The 13,530-nt window shown below is 41.5% G+C and overlaps 1 protein-coding gene across 5 annotated transcripts in view; it reads left to right on the plus strand.

Annotated features, from left to right (window-relative positions):
• The window catches only part of LOC145359568 (protein FAM227B-like), a 210,687-nt gene that overhangs the window by 12,748 nt on the left and 184,409 nt on the right, over positions 1 to 13,530 (plus strand). For all 5 annotated transcript variants that reach the window (XM_080214236.1, XM_080214237.1, XM_080214235.1 and 2 more), the window contains exons 4-7: positions 1,102 to 1,157; positions 4,030 to 4,074; positions 9,646 to 9,750; positions 12,259 to 12,357. In XM_080214236.1, coding sequence (XP_080070362.1) covers positions 1,102 to 1,157; positions 4,030 to 4,074; positions 9,646 to 9,750; positions 12,259 to 12,357 — 305 coding nt within the window. The remainder of the gene's footprint in view (positions 1 to 1,101; positions 1,158 to 4,029; positions 4,075 to 9,645; positions 9,751 to 12,258; positions 12,358 to 13,530) is intronic.

Genomic DNA, 13,530 nt, shown 5'->3' on the forward strand with positions numbered 1-13,530 from the left:
CAGATTCTTTGTATCCTTATAACTTGCTTTCCTACCCATCCTTGCATCTTCAGCAAATTTGGCTACAATACAATCTGTCCCTACATCAAACTAATTGTAAATAGTTGAGGCCTCAGAAGTGATCCCTGTTGCACTCCACTCATTATAGTTTGCCAACTTGCAAATGATCCATTTGCCTTGATTCTGGGTGGAATTCTCCACTTTGGAGACTAAGTGTGGTGGCGGGTGGCTCTGGCGACAGCCTTCCTGCTAGCCAGAAAGGTTGGATGCCGCACCAGATTCTGCACTTTAAAACTAATCAATTATGCACAGATGAGTTCTCCTCTGAATCTCCTGGTGGGACATCACCAGATTCATCCAACCGCCATCAACTGATGAGTTTGAAGGTCCCGGCACCATATTTAAATACCAGTCCAGTATGCTCATATCATTCTCTGCAGCCCACTTGTCTTCACCAGACAGTGCAGGATGTCAGGAACTCAGAGGAGAAAGGCTGGCAGCCTCAAAAAGTCTGCTCCCTCTGAGCCTATCACCTGCAAGGTACCCATATCCCACTTGGACTCCTCACTACTACATCCGGGCTCTTCACACATCCTCCCTCAGTAGACAGTGTGGTACTCCTTTGACCCCCTGTGTGAGCTTTCCATGCAGCCTTGTCAGGGTCTAGCTTTCCTCCTCTCATAAGAACATAAGAAATAGGAGCAGGAGTAGGCCATCTAGCCCTTTGTGCCTGCCCCGCCATTCAATAAGATCATGGCTGATCTGAAGTGGATCAGTTCCACTTTCCCGCTTTCTCCCCATAACCCTTAATTCCCTTGTCTATCAGAAACCTCAGTCTTCACCCCTTATCCTAAACCACTGGAAGCAGTCATTCATCTCATTTGTTCTTTACAGAACATTTCTGCTTCATTTCAAACATGGCGACAGTGCTTACATTTCAACAAATAGCTGAATAGATGTGAAGCACTTTGGAATGTGCTGGGAATGGGATAAGGCACCATATAGATTTTTCTTTCTAGATCCTGTCAAGATGTTTTATAATTTGTAAAGGGTTGCTTTTATAACATCATTTTAAAAATATGTCTCTTTTTATTATTCCAGCTTTTCTTACACAAATTCAGGAATCTGATGCATTACTAACACATCCCAGCCGAAAGGTAAAAACAGTAAATTTTATGTAACTTGAGTGAAATGACTTACCAAAAAGCTATAATGTTTGTCATTAATATATAATTGCATGAACAAAAACCAAGGACGGATATTTGGAGTGTTGGGATGAATTTCCTTGGGACTTCTCCTGTTAGCTGCCATAATTTTGGTGGCAACTCTTTGCCTGTGTATTAAACAAGGTTTCTGCTAAATTTCCTCCAGAGCAGAAGAATCTTACGAAATTCCCAGTGGTAATTATTTTATTCTTCAGCTGGCATCACTCAAAAATCAATATCTACACATGTTGGTTACTTCAAAGTACTGTTTGTACCACTTCAAACATTACATTATTGGTTTAACAATGATAAATGTTTGCTAACAGCATTACAAATAATCAACTATTTGGAACAAAGCCAATTAATTTAAATATGGAACCCCCATTCTAAACTAGCCGTGCAGAATGTTTCATGGTGCGACTGAAAAATCCCACTATCTCTTTGCTTTTGTGGCATGGTAGTTTGTTACCCATTTTTCTAGGATAAACAATATACACAAGCTGCTGAACAGGAATGAAACTTGGACCAGCAATACTTTGTACCATGCCATTCATCCAGAAAAAGACAAAGTGTGCCATTAATTTAAACGTACTCAGGATCGGTAGAATGGAGGAATGATGACAATGGGAAAAATTAGAGTGTACATACTGAATAGTGATGTACAATGTAGTAAAGTGCACTGGAATACAATACAATTAAACCATATAAGTTTGATATGAAACTTTCATTCTTAAACAGGAATATTAGAAATAGCATGGAATAATTATCACTGGATAGCTTTGTATTGAGAAATGAAGACCTGAAATACTCATAGAATCTCTACAGTGCAGGAAGAAGCCATTCAGCCCATCGAGTCTGCACTGACAACCCAGACCCGATCCCCTCTTAGTTACCCTGCTAATCGCTCTAACCTATCACATCCCGGAGCACCAAGGGTTAATTTAGTATGCCCAGTCAATCTAACCAGCACATCTTTGAAGTGTGGGAGGAAACTGGAGCACCTGGAGAAAACTCACGTTTACACGGAGAGGATGTGTAAACTCCACACAGACTGTGACCCAAGTCGGGAATTGAACCTAGGTCCCTGCAGCTGTGAGGCTGCAGTGCTAACCACTGTGTCACCGTGCCACCCCATTTTGTACAGTGAACAAATTAAGCATCTGAGCACCAAATGACCAAGGAATTTGATATACCATGAAACATTTGCCACAGCTATTTTAGAATGTGGGTTCCGTATTTAAATTAATTGTCTTTGCTCCAAATAGTTGATAATTTATATTGCCGTGAGTATGGTGTAGCTCCCTGGCTTAGGTATCAGACTACTTATTCTCCCACAGATTTTTTCTTTTGCCAGCTTCCGACACCAAGTTTACCATCTTGGATTCCATTTGGCCTTAAAGCATCCATGTTTCCTTCCCTGCCCATTCTTGGAAGTGGTTAAAAAGTAGCTGATATTAAGCAACTATTGAGCATGTGTTTGAGCCCTCACTAGACAAACAGCAGAAAACCATACGCAGTGGCAAGTAGCACAATAGGCATGACCGAGTTTCCACCTTTCTCTTGACCATAACTTGGGCGCACATAAAACTGCACGGAACAAGTATTATCTATAGGCGTTTATGTGATCTAAAGATTCCTACCCTTCAAAATAACCATCAAAAACATTAGCAGAATTGAACAAAAATACAGCTTTGTGCTTGTTAAGGCCCTAATAATTAGTAACTTATGCAGAGTTTGCAGATGTTTACAGTTAAATTGAAAAATTAGTATGTTATTCCAGGTCAGATTTGACCATGCTGACTTTGGCAAAGGGTAAGATTTTGAAGTTTTTGTGTCTTAATGACAGAAGTGAATAGTATAGGGCAAAGCAGTAACTTCAGTGCTTTGAATAAATATCCTTAATCAGGCATGAGTTCAAAAAAGGCAGCAGTTGCCAATTTTAGATGTCTTCTCATATAATAGATAGAGGCTGAGTTGTAATATCACTTCAGTATTGGGCACAATTTTAACCCTGTGCAACTAACTAGTTTCAAGTGGGTTAAAGTTGGATCCATTGTTGTTAAATTTATGCTGGAAACTATTACATAGTTTTGTACATTCCATTGATGCTTAAAACAACACTCCAAAACCTTCTAAATGTTCATTTTAAAATTACCAATGGATCATGAAATTCTGATTTTGTAGAGTTTGGGCCTGATTGACATGTATCCTAGTTTTGTAATGAGTTCAAGCAAATCTTTCAGTCAATTCGTCCACATACGCCTAATCAAAAACAAGTTCTATGCTTTGCAATGTCAAGAAATTAATCTTACAAATCCAGACGTTTCCACAATTTCAATAATGCACCATAAATTTAGAAGAAAATGGATAATTTCCCAATTTCTTAAACAGAGGATGTTATAGGATCATAGAATTCCTACCATACAGAAAGAGGCATTTTGGCCCATTGAGCCTGCACCGACAACAATCCCACCCATGCCCTACCCCTAAAACCCCACATATTTACCCTCTAATGTCCCTGACACTTAGGGGCAATTGAGCATGGCCAATCAATCTAACTCGCACATCTTTGGAGTGTGGGAGGAAACTGGAGCACCAGAAGCAGACGTGGGGAGAATGTGCAAACTCCACACAGGCAGTTACCTGAGGCTGGAATCGAACATTGAGTCCCTGGCACTATGAACTAGCAGTGCCACCCCCAAAAGAGAAAAGAAAGGACATGAAAGAAAAATATGCCTTCAGATATGCTGGTGATGTGTGTGTATGCGTTTATAGAAAATATGGGACCTGTATAATTAAGTTAACATTGTTTTCTTTTTAACAGCTTTCAGAAGAAATTTTCTCTGCACGCAGGGGCAAGACTGTTGAGGTAGGGCTTTCAGTATAATTTGAATTTCACAGAGCAGCTGAACGCTTCTTAACTGAAGTACATTTTAATAAGTGGTGACAAAGAAATTTGGCGTGAGGCAAAGGTTTTGGACGCATTGCAAACTACTTCGATGGTGGGACACAGATATAACTTTGATTAGGAAATTATGTATGCAACAAGAAAAATTAATTCTGTATTAATCCCATTTTGTTCAACAAAATGCATTGGGGCTGAAAATTATGCTTGTTTTGACAAGAAAGATGCATAACAGTTGGATTTTTGGGCACTGCCAGTTTCATGTTTATTTTTATGTGCAACAATGGTGAGTGTGGATGGAGGCAGTTTCAATGGTTTGCACATGAAAAATGACATGCATCCAAATTCCAAGGATTTACAGCCCTATTGGACATAGTTTCTATCATTGTAATTGAGATGCAGATAGATAAGTCATAGGGTGGGATTTTCCAGCCCTGTCTGCTGCTGGAACTGTCTGGTTCTGCTGAAAATCAATGGACTTTTGGCTGGGTCACTGAATCTCCCATGGTGGTTTGATGGGGCTAGAAAATCCCTGTCATGTTCTTCGCAAGAGCTAACACATTCAGCGAAGTTATACATTAAAATTTTTTTACAGTCAGCAAAACATTTACCCATTTTTCTTTTGAAGAGCTGCTAAGTTGAACTTTTAACTACAGTTTGAGGGGCGACCTGGCCACCAGAATATTTTCAACCCCACCTAGATACCATAGATTGGCAATATTCCCTCTGCTATCTTGACAGAGAAGGAGGAGTTGGCAAATGAGCTACCACCAAAGAAAGATGAGGTCAAAATCCTTTTACCACTTACATTCACTCATAATGAGAAAGGGACAAAGAACTGGATTTTGAACAAGGTACTATTCACTGAAGTTGAAGTAAGGAGCAGAAAGTGGGCCTCAGTTAGAGACAGGGCTGCAAGGTGTAGACCTGGAGATGCCGGCTAGTGAGAAGCCAGATATCTATGGTGATCCTAAGGTTGGTAGCATCCCTGATCTGTGGACCTCCAGCCCCACCAAGCGCCTCCCAAGCCCCTCCACCTTGAATGCTCCCCCACCCCACTCCGCACCATGGCAGGGCTGACTTGCACTTTTACACCCCAGAGGTTAGTGCTCAGCAGTACTCACTTCCTCGCACTCCATGGCACCTGGATCACACTTCAAGGGACCAGTAGTGATTTTCATCATGTGACTTCCTGTCAGTGGGGGAGGCACTGAGAATATTCTGGACCCATGCACAACATTCCTGGATTAGCGCGATCTGCCACAAAATTGAGGCCATCAATTTGATTCTTGGGCCAAATTGTCAGCAATAGAGGTTTCACAGAAGACCCACCAAAAATCAAGACTATCAGTGAGTTCCCAAGCCCATTCTTAATTTCAGACTTCTAGCAATTCTTAGAGTTGGTGAACCAGCTAGCAAAATGTTTAACAAATTTGGCACAGATCACAAAACCCTTGAGGCATCTATTTATGAAAGAACAAGCATGGTGCTGGGACTTGCATCAAAAACAAACATCCACTCACAATTAGGCAATGTTGCTGTCCACAGACATTCTGGCCAACTACCACCGAGCCCTGCTTTTTTTTAATTTGTTCATAGGACATGGGCATTGCTGGCTGGGCCAGCGTTTATTGTTTATCCTTAATTGTCCTTGAACTGCCATTTCAGAGGGCATTTAAGAGTCAACCACATAGCTTTGTGTTTGGAGTCACATGTCAGCCAGACCAGGTAAGGGGCAACAGGTTTCCTTCCCTAAAGAACAACTGACAATGGTCATAGTGATCATTAGACTTTTGAGTCAAGATTTTTGTAGAATTCAGATTTCACCATCTGCTGCCGAGGATTTACCTGGGTGTGTATTACAGTGAGATCCCTGACATTACACGACAGGAAACACAGCCAGCCACTGACGGGGGAAGGAGACAGTTGCTGCCTGCTCTACATGACGTGAAACCCAACTTTGGCCTTCTCATAATATTTTTCTTTCTCATCGCCAAATCCCCCTGACACAAATGGGATCAGAAAATTTCAACCAAAGTATTTGTTTTGCTTCTCTATTATCTCCTTATTATCCATTATAAATTCTCCATACTCTATCTGCAATAGGCTCACATTTATTATTACAAACATTTTCCTTTCAAATACCTATTGAAGCTTTGACTGTATGTTCTTATGTTCCTTGCTATTTTGCTTTCATATTGTATTTTCTATTTCTTTATTCATTTCTTGATTCTCCTTTGCTGAATCTTAAAATGCTCCCAGTCTTCAGGCTTACAATTTCTTTGACAACTTAATATACCTCTTCTTTTGCTCTAATAGTGTTGTGACAAAAACCACTGAGAAGCTGGAGTGAACTGATATCAGGAAATCTTTATTACAAGTTTGCAGGGGAAAGACTTCAGCTTACCAAAGTCTCTCAAAAATCACCCAAGATTATTTTAAGAGGAACTGATTCGGCTGCTCACGCAATAAGTTTATTCTTATGTAACATGCTTGTGCTCACCCACTTGCTCAGGGCCAGTTCACCATCTGCTTACGCACAACTTGTCTCATATATACAGAAAAGCACGCATGAGTTGGAAAAGTGCAGAAAGAGAAAAACAGTACAAACAGTATTACAAAACCAACAGCCTATTAACCCTTCATAAACCACATCAAATAGAATCTTTAATTTCTCTTGTTATCCATGGTTGGGTCACTTTTCAACTGTTGTGCCTTAAAGGAATTTTTTTTTTGTAAACCATGTATTAATTCTATAAATGCTAGCTGTTGCCTTTCATATCTTTTAATGCGGTTCCCCAATCTACCTCAGTCAACTTGCCCCTCTTAGCTTTGTAGTTTACTTTGTTTAGACTAAGACCCTGATTTCAGACATAAACTACATCACTTTCAAACTTAATGTAAAGTTTTATTATATTATGTTCACACTTCCCGAAGGGCACATTTACAACCAGCTTATTAGCCCTTTCTCATTGTTAGGTTATGTCTATTTACTTCTATTTAAGTTATCAGTTTATCTACCTTGTGAATGCTGCATGCATTCAGATGTAGTGCCTTAAATTCTGTGTTATTATTTTCACCATCTCAAGCCTTAGCTGCTGGTATATTTTTATGTTTGTCCACTCTATCCCTTCCTGCTGCACTCTGATTACCACTTGCCTTATTGCTATCCCGCTGTTTTACTTTCTCCTCTCTTTAGTTTTTCACTTCTTCCCTCACCGCCATTATCTAGATAACTAATAGTAACATTAATTGAAGGAAAGTATAAAAACAAAAGAAACATTAAAGCATTTGAAAAGCTACCAGATGATGCAAACACCTGATGTAGCCAAAAGGACAAGTGCTGGAAGGAGCTTGTAACTTGAGAAGTTGGATTTTAAAAGGCAAGAAGGCCAGGGTAGAAAATGTTTGAGAGGCCTCAAACATGGGTACAATGTGACCGAAGACTTGTCATTCCATGGTGATCTGTGGAAGGGTTTTCATTATTTCCCTGGGGCTCTGGATGATACTGCAAAAACCACATTTATTACCAGTTGGCTCGAGAAGATGGTAGTGGTGAGTCTTCTGCTTCATCTGATGCAGTCCTTGTGCTGCTGACTTACCCGTGATAATGTTAGGAAGAAAATGCCAGGATTTTGGATGCAGCAGTGATGATAAAATAGCAATTACTGTTTAGATCAAGATGGTGCGTGACTTGGAGGTGATGGTGTTCCTCGAGTCTTACTGTTCTTATCCTTCTCAGTGGCAAAGGCCACAGGAAGCAAATTTGAAGGAAATGAGTTGGTGCTATGATTCCTATAGATAATACATTGTGACTGAATTATGTACTGGTGATAAAGAAGGTGGTACAGTGGTCCTGCTGTTGTTAGGGATGCTGATCAAGCAGATTGTTCTGGCTGTTATGGGCCTGATGTGTCAAAACAAGTAGGTGAATTTGTCTGAGCTTAATTTCCTCAGTCAATTCATTAACCACTTATGTCACCATTCCACTGCCCTAGTAGTCGATGAAGTCACACTCAGTGATTCTCGTCTCTCTCTCTCTCTCTCTCTCTCCATATTGCTCTGATGAAAACTTTGGGTGTCCTTTTGCTCTGTGAACCAGTAAGCGATTTTATGTGATCAATATTTGCTAAAAATTTGGCCTTGCTTCTTTCTGTCCTTCTTGCCAATGGCCTTCTTTGTGAGCCAACAGTAGATGATGGCAAAGCCTCAATGAAGTCTAGAGAAATCACAAAGGAATCCTTTGGTAATAAATCACACCGTTCAGATGAGAAAAGACACATTGCCTGACCCACAAGAATCTACTTCAACCTTGAGTTGCTGCAGCCTTGTAAATTCTGCAAGAATAGAACCGAAATTTCTCCCTGATTCTTTAGTGCAATGGGGCAAATTTCTAGAAATTTTAATCAACAATGAAACCTACTGTACAGCTCTGGATAATTGCATTTATTGGATGACATCCCCATAGCTTCGTCAGGATGGGGTTGTTGGTGTTCCACAGCATATTTGATTTTGTTCATGGAATGTACAATCATAAACCTTCAATTTCTTTACATTTCAAGCATTAAGTTCTACATTTCATGCTTGACTGACTTTAGTGTATATTTTGGATTCTTAAGTCAATGTAATAATGTAGATTTTGTTAGTATTCATCAGAACTTGAACATGGGTATTGTTGTGTATTGCTGTATGAGCAATCAGGGCAGCAGCGGGGCAGGCAATGGCCTCGTGGTATTATCGCTAGACTGTTAATCCAGAAACTCAACTAATGTTCTGAGGACCTGGGTTCAAATCCCACAACGACAGATGGTGGAATTTGAATTCGATAAAAAATATCTGCAATTAAGAATCTACTGATGATCATGGCACCATTGTCAATTGTTGGAAAAACCCATCTGGTTCACTAATGTCCTTTAGGGAAGGAAATCTGCTGTCCTTATCTGGTCTGGCCTACATGTGACTCCAGAGCCACAGCAATGTGGTTGACTCTCAATTGCCTTCTGAAGAAGGGCAATTAGGGATGGGCAAAAAATGCTGGCCAGCCAGCAACACCTGCGTTTCACAAATGAAGTAAAAAGAAGCTTGGAGAGTAAAGGATGCCATTGAAGGAAATAGCAGCTGGCTGGAGAAATATCAGCTAGGTACTTTTCTATTCACATTGCCCAAAATACTGACTGCTGTACCTGAAATATTGACTGGAACTTTCTAGCTGTTCATTCTGACAGGATCTTCTACTCCTGCTGACAGCACACCCCCAGCATGGATTTCCCTGCAGGGTGGAATCAATGGGAAATCCTATTGACAGCAGCAGGACCAGAAGATCCTGCCACCAGCCAACAGCAGGCCATTTCCCACTGGGAGAAACATGCCACAGGGAGACCAGAGAATCCCGCCCAGTATCTTTTAGGTAAAAAAAATATAAATTATTTCTCCTTTTTTTTAATCCACTGGGGGTATTTACCACAAAATTAATGCCCTCCTCTGTAAAATAGTCAAAATCTCCTTTCAGATTTAATTTTGCTATGTTTCATTTAGGGTGAAAATTTCCCAGGCTTCAAACCACGGGAGTTTACAGAACTCCCTGGACAAATTGAGGCTGTACAGATGCTAAACTGGATTAGGAGGGCGCAAAATTTCAATGTAAGTCATTGTTATTACTGTTCTATTTCCTTTTTCTTGTATTTGGAATTTTTCAGTCACTTGTCTGGGAAGTTTGATACATTTTAGCCTACTAGCAATTATTATGCCATCTGATTGTGTTATAGTAAGATTAAAGGTTTGAAAATTGGATTTTTTGAGGATATGGAAAGGAAAAAAGTAGGTTTTTTAACTATTGCAGTTGGTCCATGGGTATAATAGATAAAAAATAGGAATTGGCAATATGACAGGTTAGTTACATTGTTGATTATTTTAAAAGATAAAAAACTTTTCTGTCTATATAGGACATTGGTGAGACCATATCTGGAGTACTGAACACAGTGTTGGTCTAAGCTAACCTTGCTTGAGGAAGGATGTAACTGCATTATAGGCAGTTCAGAGAAGGTTCACTAGATTGATTCCAGGGATGATGGACTTGTCTTTTGAAATTAGATTGGACAGTTTAGGCCGACACTCGCTGAGTTTAGAAGATTGAGAGGAGATCTAATTGAGCTACATAAGGGGCGGGATTTTCCAGCTGTGCTTGCCCCAAAACTGGAAAATCCCGCCCGAGGTCAATGGACCTTTGCATAGTCCACCCCCTGCCTGCTATAATTCCTGTGGTGGACGGTACGAGAAAATTCTCCCTAAGGTGTTGAAGGTATTAAAGAGGATTGACAGGGTAGACACAAAGTGGACGTTTCCCTTTGTTGGACATTCTAGAATGAGAGCTACAGGTTGACAGATTTAAAAAGGAAATTGAGAAGAATTACTTCATTCAAAAGATCATCAATCTGTGAAATCTTAACCCCAGAGTGCAGTGGATACCAGAACACTGAATAAATTTAAGAAAGCAATAGGTAGGTTTTTAATTAGTAGCATGATAAAGAGTTATGGGAACTGGGCAGGAAGTTGGAAATGAGATCGATATGAGATCAAGCATGATCATATTGAATGGCAGAGCAGGCTTGAGGGATTGAATTGCCTACTGCCACTCCTAGTTCTTATGTACTAGCTCAACTACAACATGCATATGGTTGTCATATTTCATTCTGTTCTTTCCATCTTGTTCACCAAATGTATTACAAAACATGACCTCAAATTTTGGCCAGGATTCTCCCAAAAAAATTCTAAGTGATTTGCTCTAAAAATCAGTGGGCAGGGCCTATTCCCGCTGAAGAGGCTGACACCATAGCACTGAGTGGGCCACTGCACATGTGCCGATCTGTCAGAGTGAAGATCAGTGCATGAGCAGTAGCCCCACACTGCTGGCCTCCTGATCGCCGGACAGCTTGATGGCTGGCCAAACACGCAACGCCGTCCCTCCGATCCCTCCATAACCCAATTGCTGCTTTTCTGAATGCCTTCAGCCCAGCCCCGACCCTGCCTCAATCTCCCCCTTCTCCCTCATAGTCCAGCGACCCCGCTACCAGCAGGCCAATCTCCCGATAAGCCCGCCCTTCCCTCTCCCACTGATCCCAACTGCAGAGTGGCAGCAGGACCCCCCCCCACCCCCCACCTCTACCAATTGCCCCTAGAGGGCCCGTCCCCCATTATGCACCCCCTTGACACTGCCCAATGCTCGGTGGGCAGTGCCAAGATGCCCCCTGGGCATTACCACTTTGCCTTTTGGGCAGTGCCAGGGAGCAGTACCCAAGGTCCATCCCCCTCTTACTCCTGACCTCTTGGGAGCCTCAATGGCCTCCCCTCACTCCAGCATGGAGCTGTTGTAAACCCTGCTGAAGCGAAACACTCCTGGCAGTGGGGGGGAGATGCTTGCGGGCCAGGAGACTTCAGCCCTGGGCCTGCTTGTGATATTAAAATTGTGATTTAAATATTTTAATCAGCTCTGCGTTGATTTCCAGCATGGAGTTGAAGACACAGGGAGTCCGGCAGCCGGAAACGCGTGGAAGCCGTGGTGCCCAGCAGGCAGCCTACGAAACAACTTTCACTAATGACTCCCAACAGCAAAGTGGGATGGGAGAATCAGCCCCTTTAGTTTTAATTAATTTTCATTAAAACAGTAGCAACACTTATTTTGGGGTAGATAAAATTGAACTAGTATACCGGTGGAGTTGGGAATAGACTAACTAACCTGTACATTTTTGGACTGTGGGAGGAAACTGAAGGACCTAGAGGAAACTCACGCAGACACTGTGAGAACGTGCAAACTCCACACAGGCTGTGACCCAAGGTCAGAATTAAACCCGGGGTCCCTGGTACTGTGAGGCTGCAGTGCTAACCACTGTGCCACCAAGATTACCCTTGGCATAAATATTCCACTCTAAATATTAACTCTTTTTTTCTTTCCACAGGTGCTGCCAGGCCTGCTGAGTATCCCAGCAGTTTTTTTATTTCAAATTTACCGCAGCCGAAAGTAATATTTTGCATTTTATGAAACTTGCCATGTATGGTCGTAGTTGGTACAACAATGTGTCCTCCTATCCACTTACAATTCTATATAGTAATGAGCTGATAATAAAGTATAAATCAACTTAATCTTCTTAACAGCTTGGATATCAAAGTACCTTGAAGAAGCTGATTCTCTCAGTCCCATCTGCTGCCATTCTTCAAGATGCATTTTGGTGGTTCTTCCTTTCCAAGTTTAAGGTACAGTTATGTCATTGATTTTTTTTTTCAAAAATTGTCTTGAGTTCTATTTGCATTGTTCTGTAAGATTCAGGTAAATTTAGATATTTAGTACTTCTGCCAGTGGAATGGTAGTGAATGCATCCACAATAGATGGAACATTGTGTGTTATCTTCCTCAAATTCTTAATAGTTGCTACTGATGTGCAGACCTGAAAGTGTTGAGGTTGAAAATGTTTCCCTATACCTTCATTCACGCTGATATAGATTAGAGATCAAATGTAAAATCTCCTAATCTATGGTTCTCAGCTATTTACTAGATAAACTCGTTATGCCATCATTATCAACAACAGTGTGTATTTATTTATTACATTTAACAACAAAAAGGTATTCCACAGAGTACTACAGTGCAGAAGAGGCCCTTTGGCTCATCGAGTCTGCACCGATGCATGAACTTGACCTGCCCACCTAATCTCACTTGCCAGCATTAGCCCATAGCATTGAATGTTATGGCATGCCAAATGCTCATCCAAAAGTATAATTCTTCCACACCTAAGAAAGAAATATTAGAAGGACTGACCGAATTTTTTAGAATTAGGTTTTAAGGAGGATCTTAAAGGACGATAGAAAGGAGAGGTGGAATTTAATGCCAAGCGGTGGACAGTGAGGCAGTAAGGATCCGTTGCTTTCCTGACTTCACCTACGTGCCTCCATTTCAAATTAAATTAATGGTTGGGAAAGTCAAAGTCATCTTTCCCATCCCTAGCCAAATAAGGGCCTCTTAAGTGCCTCATGTGGCAGTGAGGGCGAGAAGCTCCACACCACGTGGGCTCCATGATGGTACTCTTGATTGGGTACCGTGAAATGACTCCTGCCCTGTCTCTGTAACGACTGACCAACCCCCTCTCTCCCAAGCCTCCACTACTGTTCCTGATCCTGGGCCTCTTGCTATCCCAATAATGGCCACAGCTCCCAGTGATGCTGCTGGGACTTGAGTTGTTGGCTGTCAGATTGGCCAACACCTTTTGAGGGTGGGATCTTTGCCTTCAAAGGCCCTGGAACCCAAAAGGCAGCCAGATAAGTACCTGATTAGGATGCAATCCTGCCTGGGCCCTGAGATGTGGCTGTGTCTCTGAGTTAGAACCATAGAACCACTACAGTGCAGAAAAAGGCCACTTAGCCCATCAAGTCTGCA

This window comes from Carcharhinus amblyrhynchos, chromosome 28 (assembly GCF_965287045.1).
Source record: "Carcharhinus amblyrhynchos chromosome 28, sCarAmb.v2.hapA, whole genome shotgun sequence".
NCBI lineage: Eukaryota > Metazoa > Chordata > Chondrichthyes > Carcharhiniformes > Carcharhinidae > Carcharhinus > Carcharhinus amblyrhynchos.